The 18,518-nt window shown below is 37.3% G+C and overlaps 1 protein-coding gene across 1 annotated transcript in view; it reads right to left on the bottom strand.

Moving 5' to 3' along the window:
* Positions 1 to 18,518, bottom strand: part of LOC105530677 (protein kinase C-binding protein NELL1) — a 315,608-nt gene that overhangs the window by 7,963 nt on the left and 289,127 nt on the right. Inside the window, exon 4 of the mRNA XM_011968316.1 lies at positions 8,631 to 8,824. Within this exon, the coding sequence (XP_011823706.1) occupies positions 8,631 to 8,824 (194 nt within the window). The remainder of the gene's footprint in view (positions 1 to 8,630; positions 8,825 to 18,518) is intronic.

The raw sequence follows: 18,518 nt of genomic DNA, 5'->3' as shown, positions 1-18,518 counted from the left end.
GTATAATGCAGTGCATTACTCACGCACGTGTTTGTAATGATGCCTTTGTAAACAAGCCTACTGAGCTGCCAGTTGTATAAAAATATATCACCTACAGTCATTTACAGTACATACTGCTTGATAATGATAAATGGCTAGGTTACTGGTTTATGTATTTGGTATACCATCTTTTTCAATCATTATTTTAGAATGTATTCTTTCTACTTATAAAAAAAGAGATAACTAAAACAGCCTCAGGCAAGTCCTCAGGAGGTATTCCAGAAGAAGGCATTGTTATCATAAGAGATGACAGCTCTGTGGGTATTACTGTCCCTGGAGACCTTCCAGTGGGATAACACATGGAGGAAAATATGGAGGTGAAAGACAGTGATATTGATAATCCTGACCCTGTGGAGACCTAGGTTAAGATGTGTTTTTGTGTCCTAGTTTGAAAAAAATGTTTAATACGTGTTTTAAAAAATTAAAAATAGAAAAAGATTATGGAATAATATAAAGAAAATATTTTGTACAACTGTACAATGTGTTTGTGTTTTAAACTAAGTGTTATTAGACAAGTGTCAAAAGTTGCAAAAATTAAAAAGTTTATAAAGTAAAAAAGTTACAATAAGCTAAGGTTAATTTATTGAAGAAAAACATTTGGTGTAGCCTAAGTATACAAGGTTCATAAAGTCTACAGAAGTGCACAGTAATATCCTAGGCCTTCACATGCACCCAACATTCACTCACTGACTCACCTACTGCAACTTCTAGTCCCATAAACTCCAATCATGGTACATGTTCCATACAGGTATACCATTTTTCGTCTTTTATATGTATTTTTACTGTACCTTTTCTATGTTTAGACATACAAATACCACAGTGTTACAGTTGCCTACAATATTAAGTATAGTATCATGCTGTCTAGGTTTATAGCCTAGAAGCAATAGACTATACCAAATAGCCTAGGTGTGTAGTAAACTATTCCATCTAGGTTTGTTTAAATATACTCTATGATGTTGACACAGTGAGGAAAAAGCCTAATGACTCGTTTCTTAGAATGTATCCCTGTCATTAAGTGATGCATGACTGTATTTACTTTCTTTGAATGAACCATAATGTTGGCCAATATTGAGCTTAATGAAGACTAAAACCTCATTAAGCCCTATCTCATCTTGTGCAGTTGGCTGTTTAGGGGCAGCAACTATACAACTTGATGTTTATCTCTGTTGCATTTCATATTGTTAGATCCATTTCATCTCTCCTTCCTGTCATAATGTTTTGCAAATGCTATTTCTGTCATCTACTATAGCTCACCCTCCTTCACAGCTTAGTGACATCTGAAAACTTGATGGACTTGCCCTCAGGGTCTTTATCTACTTTATCCATAACAACGCTGAATAATCAGACAGAGCTTGCTGAGATATTTAGTGTCAGCTAAAGTGGAAACCTTAAAAGCTTTATATTCTTTAAGGAGAATTGAAAGGAGACATGCCAGCTACATATGTAACAACAGGTTGAAAAATACATTGTGTGCATTGGATCTTTTACTGTACAAATAACAAGAAATCGTGGTGTTCCAAAAATATCAAGAGATGAAAGATTATACACACATATATACATTTGCATGCATATGCAAACGGGTACATAGAGAGAAAGCAAGAGAGTCTATATTTTAGCAAGTGAATTGAATCAGAGAATCCAGCTAGTCAGGACAAGGAAGTGTCCTGATCCTAGGAATTTTCCAACAATAGGTCTTTGGTTTACAGCTCATATATTTTTAACTCATATTTTTAACTCATACAGCTCATATTATTTTAACTCACTAATACATTTTGCTTGTGTCACCATGGCCCCAAATGACTCCCTGAAGACTTACTTTAACCAACAAAAACTAAGCAAAGTAATGATAGCTACAACATAAAACCATTTGATCAGCTCAGCTTCCAATGGCACACTATCACTCTTCCCAAGGGTAGAAGGATCATGCCTCGGGAACCAGCGTGGCTGTGTCTGCGGCCGGCATCAAACAAAGGGATAAATTCTTTCAGAAGAGGTTACTGCACAACAGTCTATGAGACTCGATAAGAATGTCAGTTTTCTTCTCGCGTGCTGATTAAAAGAATGAATAAGAACAAATGGATAGCCTCCAGGGTTAGTACAAAATAAAGCAATTTCACATCTCATCAATTATGTGAAAATGCCAAATAGGACCCTCTTAGCTTCTAACATGTTGCAGAACAATGGCAATGTTCACTTTCCCTTTGAATTACAGGGTAACTGTCAAGAAAATCATTTTTAATAATGAAAATGTCACAGGTGGCTCCATTAATACAATGAGAATGCCATTACAAAGCATCAGCTCACAGAGCACAATCGCACTAGAAACTAAATTTGGGGAGAGTATGGATCCCACTGACGATAAGTAATCCTTTTGTCAGAGATCTTTGAGGCTCTTTCTAGAGCTTGATCTCTATCCCATGGGTGGTTTGAACAATCCCGACTTATATGCCAAAGATGTATTTTCGCAATCTTCTGCCACAGAAACTGTTTTGATGGAATTCTATACTGCAAGTTCAACGATAAGCAATTAATTACTATTGTAATAGTTAAAATGCTTCTGAATTTTAAAAAGCAGGGAAATAAACTTTCCTATCAAATAAAAAATATATTTTTTTCTTATGCCATGGAAAAATTATAGGTTTTTTGCTATTAATTATAAATTTTAATACTGAATAGTCAACACACTGATAGATTTGCTCCAGATTACATAATATCACTCATGTTTTTTTCTGCCATAGAGTTTTGAAACTTTTAAATCAAGAAGGTAGACATAGGTCAGATTATTTCTGTAAAACAGTAATATAAACTTTGGGTTGAAAACTGATGCCCATGGTCCAAATTCTACCTGATGCCTGTTTTTGTAAATGAAGTGTTATTGGAACACAAGTTCCCTTGTCCATTTACATTTTGCCTGTGGGTCTTTTTCACACTGCAATGGCAGAATTGAGTATTTGGGACAGAAGCTTTACGGTCTACAAAACATGAAATATTTACAACATGACCCTTTAAAGAAAAAACCTTGCTGATGCCTGATATAGACTATGAAATTAGGGCTGGTAATCTAGACGCACCTATTCTACTTTCTCACATACAAATTGAGCTGTGATTTCCAATCTTTTTACAAAGTATTAATTTTGCTTTCAGGTCACAGCCCACAAACTAGTCCCTTAGTCCTAACACCTGGGGTAGAAAGACATTTAGCAGTCATTTTATCCAGTTATCTCATTTTAATGAAGAGGAAACTAAGCCCAGAGAGGGAAATGCCTTTTCCATGTAGAAAACTAATAACAAAACAGAAACTTATCCCTAACCTGAACTTTCATAACAATGATTTTTCACTATGATGCATCTTTGCATCATGAGGAGGCTAGGGGATAGAAAAAAACTAATCTTAGATAAAGTGGTATCGGAAGGATTCTTGGGGCAAAGGTTTTCAAAGTGGCAGCCCTCAAACCAGCAGCATTACTATCTCCTGGGTACTACTGAAAAATGCAAATTCTTGCACCCCCACCACTCCCCAGATCTACTGAACGAGAAAATACTGAGGGTAGAGCCAGTGATCAAAGTTTCACAAGCTCTGCAGGTGATTCTGGTGCAAAGCTTCAAAATCATTGATGGAGAAACAACATCACCCAGTCAGATGGGGAGGTAGCATGGTGTAACATTCAAGCTCCTGCAAAGACAAAGCAGGGTTTTGAACTGAAAGAATTGGGGAAACAGAAAGAGACACCCTGTTCCTTTACGGGACCCCTAGAGTTTTGAGTGCCAAATGAAACCTACCAAATAAGTTCCTCTTTCCAAGGAAAAGAAACACAATCTTGCAGCTTGCACAGCTAACTCCAACCATCAAAACCACCATAGATAAGAAAATATTTATAATGCTGCTATTGGGTTCAAAGAGCAAGGTAAAGCATTTTTATGAGCAGTTTTCTGGAATTCAGAGAGGTTACTTCTATCCTGGCCCCAGGCACAGGCCAGACTCTTCCCTGGTTGCTTCCTGTGAGTAAGTGCAATTCTTAGGAAGGCAGGACCAGTGTGCTGACCGCTCCTTGTAGATCAGATTCTTTCCTCCTTGCCAGAAAGGGATACAGGAGTGCTTTTGGGAGTGTCCCTGGCATGACCATCTTCAGTTCCTGGAAATAGGTTTATATAAACCAGGTCAAATGGCCATGATTCCAGGCAATCGCACGGAAAAGGTCTTCTCCACTTTACCTTTCCTTTCCACAGTAATTCGTCCCTGACTTTATTATAACATGGAAGTTTACTGGCTATTTATGGTATCCCTTTCCCTACTCCTCTCTAACCCCCAGAAAAATTCAAGAACTAACGCTGCTCAAGTCTTTAGTATTATTGTTTTCAAGATGAATGCTACTTACATTTTTTAACTGTATGAAATCATAGAAACACTATCTGGCCATCATAATTTGGTGTCTTCCCACTAGATTATCCAGTTACTACTCATAATAGGATAGGTATAGGTATAAGTGTACATGTAGGTATAGATGTAGTAGCACACAAGCCCAACTTGCAGACCCTGGTTCTTACGCTTATCAATGGCACCTGAATCCTATTCACCTGAGAAAATGGGCAGCTATGTCTCAAACTTGTTAGTCAGGAGCTTCTTTTTTGCCCAGAGAATAGGGAAGACATTACCACAGACACTAAGTCTCTAGCAACATCAGTCATCAGGACCCATTTTTCACTTCTGCATTTTCTCCCATTAGATTTTACTTCTCTATCCTTCTTTCAGGTTTTCATCTTTACTCCTCTGAACTTTTACCTCAGCCTAAGTGATTTCTTTCTAGTTAGCGTTTATCTGCTCAGGTCATCCATCATGCTGTCAATCAGACCTTGATTGGGCCCTGCCAATTCCAAATGTAAAATCTCTTATGATCCTTTGCTGCCCACAGGATGAAGTCTAAATTCCATGGCCTGGCTCCGTCTTCAGCCTTAATCTCCCAGCTCATCAGTGACTATACCCTTCTTGTACTCTTTTTGCTCTTGATATTTTAAGCTCATCATTCACTTCATATTTCTAACACAACATACGTTCTTACACTTCTGCATCTTTGCTCTTACAGTTCCCTTTTGTTTGGGATTCACCTTCTCCTACATCTCTACTTGATTAAATTCCTCATCCTTTAAGGTCCCCTTCAAAGATCACATCCTCTGTGAAAGGCTTTCCCTGTTCGCTTCTGCATCTTCCCAGAGTAGAGCATTCAGTCGTCCCTCAGTATCTCTGGGGGATTGGTTCGAGGACCTCTGCACAGATACTAGAATCTGCAGATGCTCGAGTCCCTTAAATAAAATGGCATAGTGTTTGCATATAACTGCATAGTATTGCAAACCACCTATGCATATCCTTCCATATGCTTTAAATCATCTCTAGATTACTAATAATACCTAACAGGATGTTAATGAAATATTTCATCATTTTCAATTTGCATTATCTTTGTTTTTTAAATACTTTTGATCTGAGGTTGGTTGAATCCAAGAATGTAAAACCAACTATGCTTCCCCTTTCTGCGTTACCACAGCAAATTTTTCATAGCTCTACCATATATGACAAGTGGTTGTTTGTGTATCCATTTCCATCTTCATCTCCACGATCTGCAACATAAACACAACTACTCATACTAAAATACTACATTTCATGGAAACGAATAAGCTGGGGATGTCACTACTTTCCCATGTAGCACAGGCAGAAACTAAAGATGTCTTCCTAAAGTCCTGGACAAATTTATGAATGGAAGAGCCACAGATGGGTATCTGTGAAAAGAAGCTGGCCTGTAACCAAGATTTAGGGATCAATCCGAGAAAGACAACCGTTTTTCTTCTGGGTTTCTGTGGTTTAAATAATGCTGGAGGGACATAAGTTTTAAGCTGTGCAGCAACCTTTCTGTACCTAATTAACTAGGTGGTCTAAAGATGCACAAAAACATTGTCACTGCCAAGGAAGTGCATAGCATCTAAACAAAAGCCCAAATCCATTTATGCCAGCCTAGCTTCATCATTGAACTCTATTCATCTGTGGACATGTTTCAAGGCCTTTTTTTCAATTACCATGAAACACTAGTAGCTAACCTGGTGTGCTGACTCTCAGAAGGGAAAGTAGCCTTTTAAAAGAATCGTAACTCTACTTCTTTCAGCAGTAAGCCTTGACCTTTTGTTGGTTTGTGTAATTCTGTGGTTGCATAGTTTGATGGTATTTAAATTTGAAACATCAAGGATATGATTGAAAAGATAGTACTTTATACCCCAACCTTGGTTTTATTTCTTAGCTTCCAAGATGATGCCATTACAGTCATCCATTTGGATGTGTAAACATTGGAGATATTTTTTATCAAATTGAAATAGAGCACTTTCAACTTCGAATAATAGAAACAAATAAGGAAGGCCACAAACAGTTCATTTTATAATGGTGACTTACAGAATCTGATTTAGGATTCTTAATTCAGCTCCTAAACCAGGCTCTCTTCCTCCTCCACAACCTCTGGGAAACTGTGCTATGAGTACATGTAGAACACAAACAAACAAAAGATTTATGTACAGAAATCTGCCTGTACTTTATTCAGAAATTGGGGTGGTTTGCAGTGAAGGTGCATCATATTAACAAAATTAGATTACAAGAATTGCTTATCCCCTGTGGCAATTTCAGTCTAATTCTCGTAAGACTTTGGAAACACTTTAGGATTCAAAACAGAATAATCAATTTAGGTTGCTTGGATTATTAACACAGTTAATTAAAGAAGCTCTGGGAAATTTTCAATGATTAGTAAGTTTCCTGCTTCATTATGGCTTAAATAAAACAAAAACTGAAAGAAGAATTTTACTCTCATACTAGTCAAGACTCCACTAATGTCCTCTGCCTATTCCCCAGGGACTGGGGACCTAGAAAGCCCAAAAAGGATGTGGGGATATGTAATGATCATCCTCAAAAGTTTAATAACACAACATTTTCTTGAAATGATCTAGCAAAGAATTCACCCCGATTCTGCTGGCTGAATGGGAGACCTAATTGCCATCCTCTTCCATAAAGAATTAGGGAAATATTCTAGCCCATGATGAGATTTTTCTTCCTTAAAAAATTTTTGCCCTTTGAGTCAGCACCATGTAGTTAAATACTATACTTAATAACTTCAAAACCCCTTGAGGGAATGTCTCACCAGTCACTTAGATACAAGGAAGTACATGGAATCTAGTTGAAAGTTGAGAGTCGAAAGTCTGAGTTGAAAGTCTGAACTCAGTCAAGTTAGATTTCCAGTTACCTAATTAGTTTAAAATACACCAATAAATATCATCTGTAGAGTGTTACAAGACATCTGACAAGATGGAAAAACTATGAACTCTGAGCCAAGCAAGTGGAGTTCAAGTCACAGCTTAGACATTTATATCTCTAATATTTAGGGCAAGTTACTTTATCCCATGGAAATTCAGTTTCACTGTCTTTTAAAGTAATGTTGTAAAAGGTAAACATGCTGCTGCTTTTTTTTTAAATTTCAGGGTGGCTGAAAGATAGCAAGTGCTCCAATAAGGGAAAACAAACCTAGATTGGAGTGTGGGAAACTAGGTTTAAGTGAAAGGGGAAAAAACAGGTGTTGGGGGTAATGATCTAGCACTTGATAACATGGCCCTCCTAACTAGGTGGCCCCAGGTCTGTGAATGTGTGGCAGGTGAAGGCAAGTGGATGAACTGGATGATTTCTTAAGGCTCATTTCAGTTCTGTTTCTTGGGAGCACACTGGGAATTTATCAGGAGACTTGGCTCTCTAAGAGGCTACTAAGCAAGTAATTTCTCTTGGTTCCCATGCCCATAAAGCTCAAGATTAAATAGTCTCATCCCAACAGACATAGACATACAAGGCAAGAGCTACAGTACAGCAATAACAAAGGAAAATAAATAGGCAAGATCAATAAAAGAAAAAATAAAACACAAAGAGATCAAACACTTTAATAGATCCATTTTGCAAAGCATAAAGCAAAACCAAATGATGACAGAATTTTATTTTCATAAGCATTAAACTCACTCCCAAACAACTTAATATAAGGAATGGCCCATCACTGAGAATAACAAAGAAGACATCAATTTCTAAGAGGCCTCATACTATCATTATCATTTGTTCAAAATGAAAATTCACCTGTCTCAGCACTGGATGCAAGTCTATTGGCCTTGCTTTTCTAGATGATGTCATAAAGTGAGCAAGTTCATGCAGGTGGTTATTTTAAGCAAAGAGTAGTTTTAATCAGCAAGTTTGTATAAGTGTGGGATGAGGGCTCATTAAAACTCTCACCCAACCAACCTTAAAGGCACTGTAGGCTTTCAGTGGGAGGACTATCATTGGCTTTTCTGCCCTGCTTCCCCTTCCCTGAAGTTCCTGCTCAATCTCACACCTCACTTTCCACTAAGAACACAATCAATTCAAAGCAGGTTTCCCTACCCCTTAGCATCATCATTAGCTGTAGTGTAGGTAAGAACAGAAGCCTCTTTGGGAACTACAGTCAACAGCCAGAGGGAGAGAGGTAGGGAGGCAGAAAAGTGAGGGAAGAAGAGAAAGAACAGTTTCAATTTCTGCTGCACCACATCAGCCTCACCTTGCAGGAGCAGACAGAACACCTGTCTTCTTTCAAGGTCCACACCTGGCCATTGCGCTTCAGCCCCCCTTCATGAGGACAGTCACCAGAGCAGGAGGGCCCAGAGGGGCAGAGACAGTCAAAGCCCCCTGCCAGGTTGATGCAGGCAGAATCGTTCCAACAGGTGTGAGTTCTTAAGGCACATTCATCGATGTCTGCAATATAGGAAGCACAGAGGCTTAGAATCTAGCCAAGGGAACTGAGAACAAACCACCATCATTTACAGCAGCATTAACTAACATCATTGACCGTTTACCTCGTGCCAGGTACTGTGCCAAGCTATTCACACACATTATCTCATTTACACTGCAAGTCAGTTCTGCTCTGTGTGGGAGGATCTGTCCTTATTCCTATTCTGCAAATAATGGAGCTGAGGTTTATAGACTTAAATAGCATGACCATTGTCATACAGCTAGTGAGTGGCTGATCTGAGACCCAAACCTACAGCTAGCTGCCCGACTCCAATTACTAAAACATCCACTAGCAGTTAGGAAGCTCTCTTAGGATATTCTTAAGAACGATTTCATCCAGAGGCCATAAACAGTTAATTCATTAACAGTATGCATATACCACCATGCAGATCTGAGTCTTTTAGAAAAGATGTGAATATATTAGCCACTGAGTAGGAACAAGTGGGCAATTTGGGCAACCTTGAGACAATTAGACTGCTCCTAGATCCTACCACCAAAGTTTGAAGGAAGTGGGAACAATTCTTGGTAGGTGCCTTTTATAATCAAAGTCTTACTATCGTAATGGCCAGGAGAATATTTGCCCATGCATAAAAAATAATATCAGAGCTACATGGATGGATGCTGATGCAAGACATAAATATACTGTCCTGCTCTTTTATTGACAGTAAGAATGGAATAAAAACATAAATCCAGTCAGCCCATTCTGACATTTAAAGCTTGAGCGACCTTAACAACATCTCAAACACAAACCTGTCCAACCCTGGCTTAAGTCCTTCCCCAAAAGGCGTTCCATTACCTTACAAAATACCGGATTCCACCTTTGAATAACTCTTTTGAAAATGTCTCCCTTAAACTGAGATGAAATATATTACTGAGTAACTTCTACTCATTAGTAGAAGTACTGAGACTTAGTGTCTGAGACCATTCAGGAAGTGTCTACGAGTTTACTTGGTTTTAGTCTATCTGCTATGTGCAAGTTTCTTTGCACATCATGCAATATAAAGTAGATGACATTAAGAAATTCTAATATTTCTAGAAGACACTTTTTTTCCAAGATCTACTTTTTGGCTTTGTCTTACCAATATTAGTTTTAGTCAAGACATTTCATTAGTGAACAATGATTTCTCCTTTGAAAATTACAGAAAAGATCCCAAATTAAGATGCCTGTATGCCAAGTCAACTAAAATCAAGGCTCACTATATCTGCTCACTGTTACTAGTCATGCACACCCCATTCTAAGTTTATTTCTATTTGAACATATTGTGCTCCTTTCATATAGCCTCTCTTATCTCTTCAATCTTCTTTCATTTCTCTTATTCTTCTCAACTAAAAGGAGTTTTAAATGTGGGAGTATGGTGACCAATGTTTGAAACCAAGCTCTTACTTTTTAGTTGAGTGCTTACTATGTATTAGTCATTTTACACATAACAGTTGTATATTCTTTGACATGTTACTTTGTTTTTCTCTCATTTATCTTCTATATACACTATACCCACCCAATGCATGGTCTTCCAAAAATTTTAAACCCAGCATAGCATATAAATGTCATCTAACACTTCAATTGTTATCTTGTGTGTCCCCTCCCTTTTCATTCAAAAGCAATGAATACAAAATTTCAGTTTAACAGAAGGTATAAATTGAAGAAGATCTATTGTCAAACATGATGACTGTAGTTGATAACAAGGTATTGTAGTCTTGAAAATTGCTGAGAATATTTTTGTCACAAAAAATAAGTGTATAATGTATATGTATGTGTGTGTGTATATATATATATATATAATGTAGCTTATTTAGCCATTCCAGAATGTATTCCTATTTCAAAACATCATGTTGTATACCATAAATATATATAAAATGTATTTGTTAACTGAATTTTTTTAAAAAAGCAATGGGAAATCCACAAAGAGGCCATATTGTTTCCTGTGAAGCAACTGTGTCTTAAAACATGTTTTTTCTTATTATGAGAGTATTCTCTCTCTTTACTTTTTCTTGGCCTATAGGGAATAATATAAGGTATAAATTAATTAATTGATAAGCACTTTCCTTCCTGTACTATTTTCACTCCTACACAGTCTTAAAAATTCAGGTTAAGCATCACCATCTCTTATATGGCAAGACAGTCACTACAGATTTTTTGCTTTCTCTGTACCTTATACACAATTCTATCCTTGCATTCACCTCTCAGGAGTTCCATGTTTAATATGTCTACCTCCAGAGAGAGTGAGCTCATTGAGGGCAGACACTAAATTTTATTTCTCTTTCTCTCCCCAGTGCCGAGTATAACAGAATACTATATGGATGTTCAATTTATTTATTCGATTTAACTTTCTTAGGAAATCCACAGACTGAGACTATTATAATGCCTACTTTGCCAAAATTCGGTCTCTAGAGTGTTCAATAAGCATAAGGCATAATCACAACCCTGCCCTTCAGGGAACACATTTTGTTGTTGAGTTCTCATCTGTGAAGGCCCTTGGGTCTAATTTAAAGTAGAAAAAAATACAGCAAATTAGTAACCATATTGGAGAAGGGGCAATGCCCTGCCCCTTGCCCAGGAAAAAAAACATTTGATTTTCTGTCAAACGCTTGAGAACAAGAGCAGAGGAAGCATTAACAAATGGCTCCAGAAATTGTCTGGAAGTATAATTTCAACCCAGCCACCACCAGTGGCTACAAAAGGGTCTGTAATTTATGGCTTTCTCTAAAATAATCTCTAAATTGACAACTAATGCCTGGCTATATTATGCTTTTAAAATATTTGGTTATTTGGCATTTACAAAGTTGCAAATATATTGGTAGTGATTTTCTCTCATAAATTAAGAAGCCTGAGCTTAAAGATAAACATAGCTATTGTGCACAATAAATACAGGGCGCAAAACCAGGATTTGCTTTCACTTCTCCAGAATGCAAAGATTTCACAGTTGAATATAGGACCATATTGCCTACAGAGTTCCATGTAATTGCTTTACTTATGATACAGAAATCTAATTCTGCTTCCATGCAATTTAACAGATTTATGGAAAGCCAGATGTTAGCAATTATGGAAACCAACATTATTCATATTCTTAGTAATACAGACCTGTTTGCTCTGCACAAAGCCAACTTAATCTATTATACATATCCCAAGGCATCCAACGGGAAGAAGCACCCTATTTACATATTGCAACTGTTGTTCTGTGCTGAGCAAACACAAAGTTATTCACCCATGAGACTTACCCAAATCATCAGACAGGCCTCCCAATGACAAACAGGCAAGGAAATAAAAATTAGACGAAGTATTTGAGTATTTCGTACTCAAATCTATTATCATTAGAACATACTTGTTTTTCTTATTGTAAATAATGGCTGACTGTGATCTCTCTGTGTTTCTTCTTATAAATTCATTATTTAAATGCTTCATGCTTGAATGAATTTTTTTTCAATAAAATTCCATGGCTAAGCTTGCATTTGAACTAATTTTCTTGCATTAGCATTTTCACAATTTTTGAAAGCTGTTATTATTGTACTCATTTTTGCTCTTTAAAAAAGTCTAGTTGTATCAAGTCAATCTGCTTTCATCTTTGATGTGAGGTTTTTAGGTTACTTGGGCATGTAAGAAAGTATAATTCAGAGATGTTTAGATCAGCAGCAATCAAACCAATCCCAATCTACATTCAGTTTTCCTACCCTTCAAGACAAATGGCTCTGCAGAAGTTTTAATAGCATAACCAGTGTATTAGTACTTGCCTCGGGAGCTAACACGTCTACAGGTTGATTTCAGAAATCAAAGGAAACATTTTACCAATAGTTTAGTAACAGGTTAAAGGGATGAACTTTTTCATTACTCCATATTCTTCTTTCCTGAATAACTTTTACAGCACAACTAGTCTTATTTTCAAACTCAAAACAGGTGATGTGTCAGAAAACAAAATTTTACCTAGGGTTGGAAGATACAGCTGTGTGTGTGTTCCTACTTGGAAATCATTATGAGTGGCTCAGAAATGAGAACAGAGCTTGGGGGTTTATTAATGACAGACAAACTAGAGCACAGATCCCTCTCCAATAGCTAAAGCAGAATTGCTTTTTTTTTTTTTTTTTTTATATACAGTGGCAGAGAGAAAATTATGGGGGGAAATACACACGTTACACATTAGCAAAATAAGTAAAATAATCAAGTAGCAAAATCTGAAGTCTGATGTAACTTGCAAAATAAAAGGCTCATGAAATTTGAACCTGCACAATAAATTTCAAATCCAGGATAAGTAGTGGCAGCCATGCTCTATCATGTGCTGGCCATACCACACTTGGATATTGTATTTCCTTTAGCACACAGACTATGAAGAATGAGGTTGACACAGTTAGAACACATCAGAAGAGATCCATTAGCGTGATGAGGGGCTCAAACTCATCTCACTTTGGCAAAACACAAGATGTTCAGTCTGAAAAGACAAAGACTAAAGGAAGAGATAAGTGAGCGATAGCTTCATCTATTTGAGATGCTGCTATGTATCTTTTAGGAAGAATTTTCAACACTCCTTTAGCATTAACTCTTCACTCACTGTTCCAGCCCCAAACCTTTCCTAAGTCAGGAAGAAACCCTTTCCTATGGTGTTCCTTTGTTTGGTGTATAATTTCTTTACTCTACAATGAATCTTCCCCTTTCTTTTAATTAAGGAGACTCTCTCTTTTGACAAAGGAAAAATAAAACACTGTTTTGGCTCACTATTTCCTTGATTCAGATTTTATTTCCTAGTATCTACAATTAGTAGCTATCCCCATTTACTCATTTTCATTCTTCCCGAATGTCTGTAAGCTTCCGTGAGACCCTCTTCTCAAAGGCTAAATCTTGAAGTCTCTCATAACTACTTGTTTGCAAAATCATCGCTCTTGCTTAAAAAATATTATAACAAATATTGTTATTATTTCAGTCTAAGAGTTCTCTCTGTGACCCTTCTGAAATATAATATTGCCCTCTTCATCCTATTACCTCTTCATTAGTCATTAGTACTCATCAATGAGTAAATGAATTCCCTGCATATTTATTGAACATCTACTGCATGCCAGATACACTGCTAAGTGCTGCAGATACAATGGTCCAAGAAGCCAGATATAGTTCTATGAGTATTGACTTTATAATTATCTCTCATTAAAAAAAATTATTTACATATCCTAAGTTTCCGTGTCTGATCCTTTCTTCTCTTTCTCCCTAGTGGAAGAAGTATAGCATACCAATTGAAAGCTTAAGCTTTGTAATCCAGAAACTGTGGATACCAGTTTTCCTGGCACTGAGGGAGTTTCTGCGATAGTTGACTTTCAGCGTTAAAACTGAGAAAGTTCCAGCCACATAGGGACAAGTGAGTCCACTTTGTCCCAGTCCCATCCCTGTAATTTATTACTTGTATGATTCTAAAAATTTACCTAACATCTCTGAGTCTTGGTCCCATTATGTGAAAAATTTAGATAAAAATATACCCCATAGAAACATCTGGGTAAATACATGATATGCTTGTCATGTAGTAATTGCTCAAAAATGATTAGTCACTATTATTGTTGATCTTGTTCCTATTGTTTCCATAATTTTTCTCTCATAGATTTAACCTCATTTAATGAATTCCACTCTCCCATCTCTTCAGGACAGATACTCAAACATACTCAAATCTGCACCACCAGTCCTGATCTCTTATGATGCAGCCAGCCCACACATTCATCGATTTGCCAAGGATTTCCATGTGAATTCTGAATTCTCACACGAATTCACATGGTTTTTTTGTTTGTTGTTTGTTTGTTTGAGACAGTCTCACTCTGCCGCCCAGGCTGAAGTGCAGTGGCGCGATCTCGGCTCACTGCCAGCTCCTCCTCCCAGGTTCAGGCCATTCTCCTGCCTCAGCCTCCCAAGTAGGTGGGACTACAGGCGCCTGCCACCATGCTCAGCTAATTTTTTGTATTTTTAGTAGAGACGGGGTTTCACCGTGTTAGCCAGGATGGTCTCGATCTCCTGATCTCGTGATCCACCCACCTCGGCCTCTCAAAGTGTTGGGATTACAGGTGTGTTCACATGGTTTTGATTAGCACATTGGCTAGCCATACCCAGAAATGTTAACATTAAACGCTTTCTCTGAGCCTTAATCTGATGTTAAGTGAAACGTGTGGAAAAACAATTTTCTTACACTCCATGAACTTGCTTTGGTCACTAATTACATTTTATTTATAGGATGTACAAATTTAGGTGTTTTACTGTAGATGAAGAAAAGTTTCTTCTAAATTAATCAAGTTGGTTTACTTTCTGCTATGAACAAGTCATACTTCTTTAGTGATTAAATCTGCTTAAAATCAATACAGTTCTGACCAGCAGAGAGAATAAATAAAAAATCTATAAATATTGAAATACTTGCTGTTTAAAGAGAGTTTTACTGCACAGAGGCTACAGTATTGATGTCAACAACCCACGATTTATATGTTTTTATATATCTGCTTACGAGTAGGAGGGTGGTTTGTATTATTGCTGCAGTCTACTAAATGACTAATACCAGGCCATACACATTCCATTGTTATAGCCATTATATTGTTTAATGTCTTTAACAAAATTTCATCCTTTGCTGAAAAGAATTACTTTCCCTGCATTTTAATTTTATGCTGCTTACATCAGCTTTATGTTTTCTTGTATGCTTAGCTGTAAGCATTCTCTTTTCTATCTTCCTTACCCATTCACATTTGTAAGATTCTGGTCTTATCTTTGTGTCTCTCATAGCAGCTTTTACAGTGTCTTTCACCCAGTAAGAAATGCATAAACATTTGTTAAGTTTAGATTTGGTGGAGCTGTGATTGAAAAAGAACCCTTGCTTTTGGATGGCCCCAGGCTTCTCTTTGGTAAAATTTAGGAGCTATATAAAATGTTTTCTAAGATCTTGTCCATTTCCAATTTGATATGATTACTTTTCACCTCTGTAAGGCTGAGCTTGTAATTCAAGTGTTAGAATATGAGTGGTGACAGAGGAAGAGCAGAATAGAGGTGAAGGAAAGAACTAGCCTTGGGACAACAAATGCATTTCTTAGAATTAAACAGTTCTCTTGGACATTCCATAATTATTGAAACATTTCTGCTCTCCCTTAACGAGCATTTGCAAGCAAGTGCCAATGAGGGGAAGCAACAAAGGAAGAAGCATGTTTTTCCTGTCTGCACTGAAGCCTTGGCAATGTAATCCTTGGTGACAAATACAATCCAGCCAAGGTGAAAACCAAAACTAACTCTCTATTTTGACAGATCATTCTCTTAAGCAAGTTGTCAGATGAGGAATTATTTCTTCTCTCTTCTACGCCAAGGAAAGGTCTTAGGCAGAGGGAGGTTACAAAGTAATTTCATTCACTACAAAAGGCATCCTGCAATTTACACAGAAGTCAAAGGTCTAAAAATATTGTCAATGCAGCAATTCTCAAACCAGGTCTTAATGTAAACAACAGGAGGGTCAGATTACAGGAGCTAAGAATTCCAGATCCTTTCAAGCGTATTATTTATTATTTCCTTTCACGGCCCTGTGTATTGTAGTTCCAAACTTCTAAGCGGTAGTCAAGGCTTTTCCAAAAACTATGCCCTAGTAGGGGAGTTAAGACATTGACCAAGAACAGTAATTTGAACCACTATTCCAAGAAGGGCAGCATCTTCAGAGAACACAAACAAGCTAATCAATGAATCTTTATTTGATCTCATGGTGTCTTTTCTTGGAGGATTTTATCCCTTTGAATCTTGATCGTCTCTTCATATTTCTTCTATAAAATGCTAAACAGCTGGTTTGGTAAAACAGCTCTGGGGCTTCCCCCTATTTTGAAAGGAAGATTCTCTGAAAAGATCCACAAGGCCTTTGTGGGGACCAGGGAAAAGGAAGCACAGAGAAGGAGACTTGAGTCCACTGCTCTAGACTTTGGAGGATCAAATTCTGTTTAATTTAAATTAGTCTTTTTTTTTCTGTAGTTCTTACCCTAAGGAAGGTAAAACCATATACACCAAAGCTAAGTTGGTTTCCAAGGAAAATCAAAGTAGGCGACTAACAAAGGTCCTATCCATGACTGAATACTAGTCAGACTCCTGAGCAGACTCTCTGATAAATGATTTTGTCCACCCCATTAACCAACCCTTATTAAAAAAAACAAACACTAACATTTTTTCTAATGACTCAAGCAAGGTCACATCACCAGGATGGGAATTCCAACCCCCATCAGTTTCTGACTGGAAAAGGTAAAGGCTGCCAAAATAATTTACTGTTCGTTTCAGCCAACACTTGAAAATAGGACCCCTCTCCTAGTCGCTGTGGAGGAGTTGAGTCTAACTTCCACAAGTGCCACTTAGCAAATTCAGGTGAGTTTCACATGAAAAACCTACCCTTTCAGCTTTTTGTAAATTCCACTTTCCTGACTCATGTTCAAGCCCCTGCCTCACTCTCTTTCTACTCCTTTATTTACCCTTTAAAACACCCAGTCATTTCTGCACAAATTGAAGTTCATTTCTGTTTACATTGGGCCCTCTTCCCTATTTCAATAGTTTATTAGGGATTAAAATCTGTTCTTACTAGTGTCCACCTTTGGCAGTCTTTCATATTTACCTTTGTAAAATCTTTACTACTGCTGGTATCTTTAATGCCACTCAGGGTGCCAGAATAAAAATAAAAAGATTCTGACAGTTCAACCCTGGTTGAGCCCAGCTTATCAGGATAAGCTGCAGATGGGGGCCAATGTATTCATTAATAAGAAAAATGATTGCTCTGAGAATCTTTATAAATTCACTTTTGAGCAAATGTAGATTTGCTGTGTCAGACACCATTCTGGGAATTGGGAATATGATAGCAAGTTAAACAGGCACAATTCCTGCTCTTGGAAGGTTAAGACTTAATAGGGGAAGACAACAGATTCATGTATCTTTCATGTATCTTCCTCAAGAACCTGCAGATGGTTTGCTATCCTGGCCACCCGAGGTACTTTTATTGAGTTATGATTAATTAACACATTTTGATGTAACAGAGATTCCTCTTTTGTTATGCATAATAACAATGCCTTAGTAAACTCTTATACATTATACTCTTTAGAGTTTTCAAAATCATTTCAAATTCATGATATAATTTGTCCTTGCAAAATACTCAGAATGTTCATATCAACATCATTGTCAATTAACCAAACTGAGGGTCACTTAAATGATCACTGCTTTTCAAACATTTCTTTTTTGTTTTTTTATATTCATATGTATATACTGTTTTTTTTATTATTATACTTTAAGTTCTAGGGTACATGTGCACAGTGTGCAGGTTTGTTACATATGTATGCATGTGCCATGTTGGTGTGCTGCACCCATTAACTCGTCATTTACATTAGGTATATCTCCTAATGCTATCCCTCTCCCCTACCCCCTCCTCACGAAAGGACCCCGTGTGTGATGTTCCCCTTCCTGTGTCCAAGTGATCTCATTGTTCATTCTCACCTATAAGTGAGAACATGCAGTATTTGGTTTTCTGTTCTTGTGATAGTTTGCTGAGAATGATAGTTTCCAGCTGCATCCATGTCCCTACAAAGGACACAAACTCATCGTTTTTTGTGGCCGCATAGTATTCCATGGTGTGTATGTGCCACATTTTCTTAATCCAGTCTGTCACTGATGGACATTTGGGTTGATTCCAAGTCTTTGCTATTGTGAATA

This window comes from Mandrillus leucophaeus, unplaced genomic scaffold, assembly GCF_000951045.1.
Source record: "Mandrillus leucophaeus isolate KB7577 unplaced genomic scaffold, Mleu.le_1.0 Scaffold839, whole genome shotgun sequence".
Taxonomy (NCBI): domain Eukaryota; kingdom Metazoa; phylum Chordata; class Mammalia; order Primates; family Cercopithecidae; genus Mandrillus; species Mandrillus leucophaeus.
This window is presented reverse-complemented; position numbering and strand designations above follow the sequence as displayed.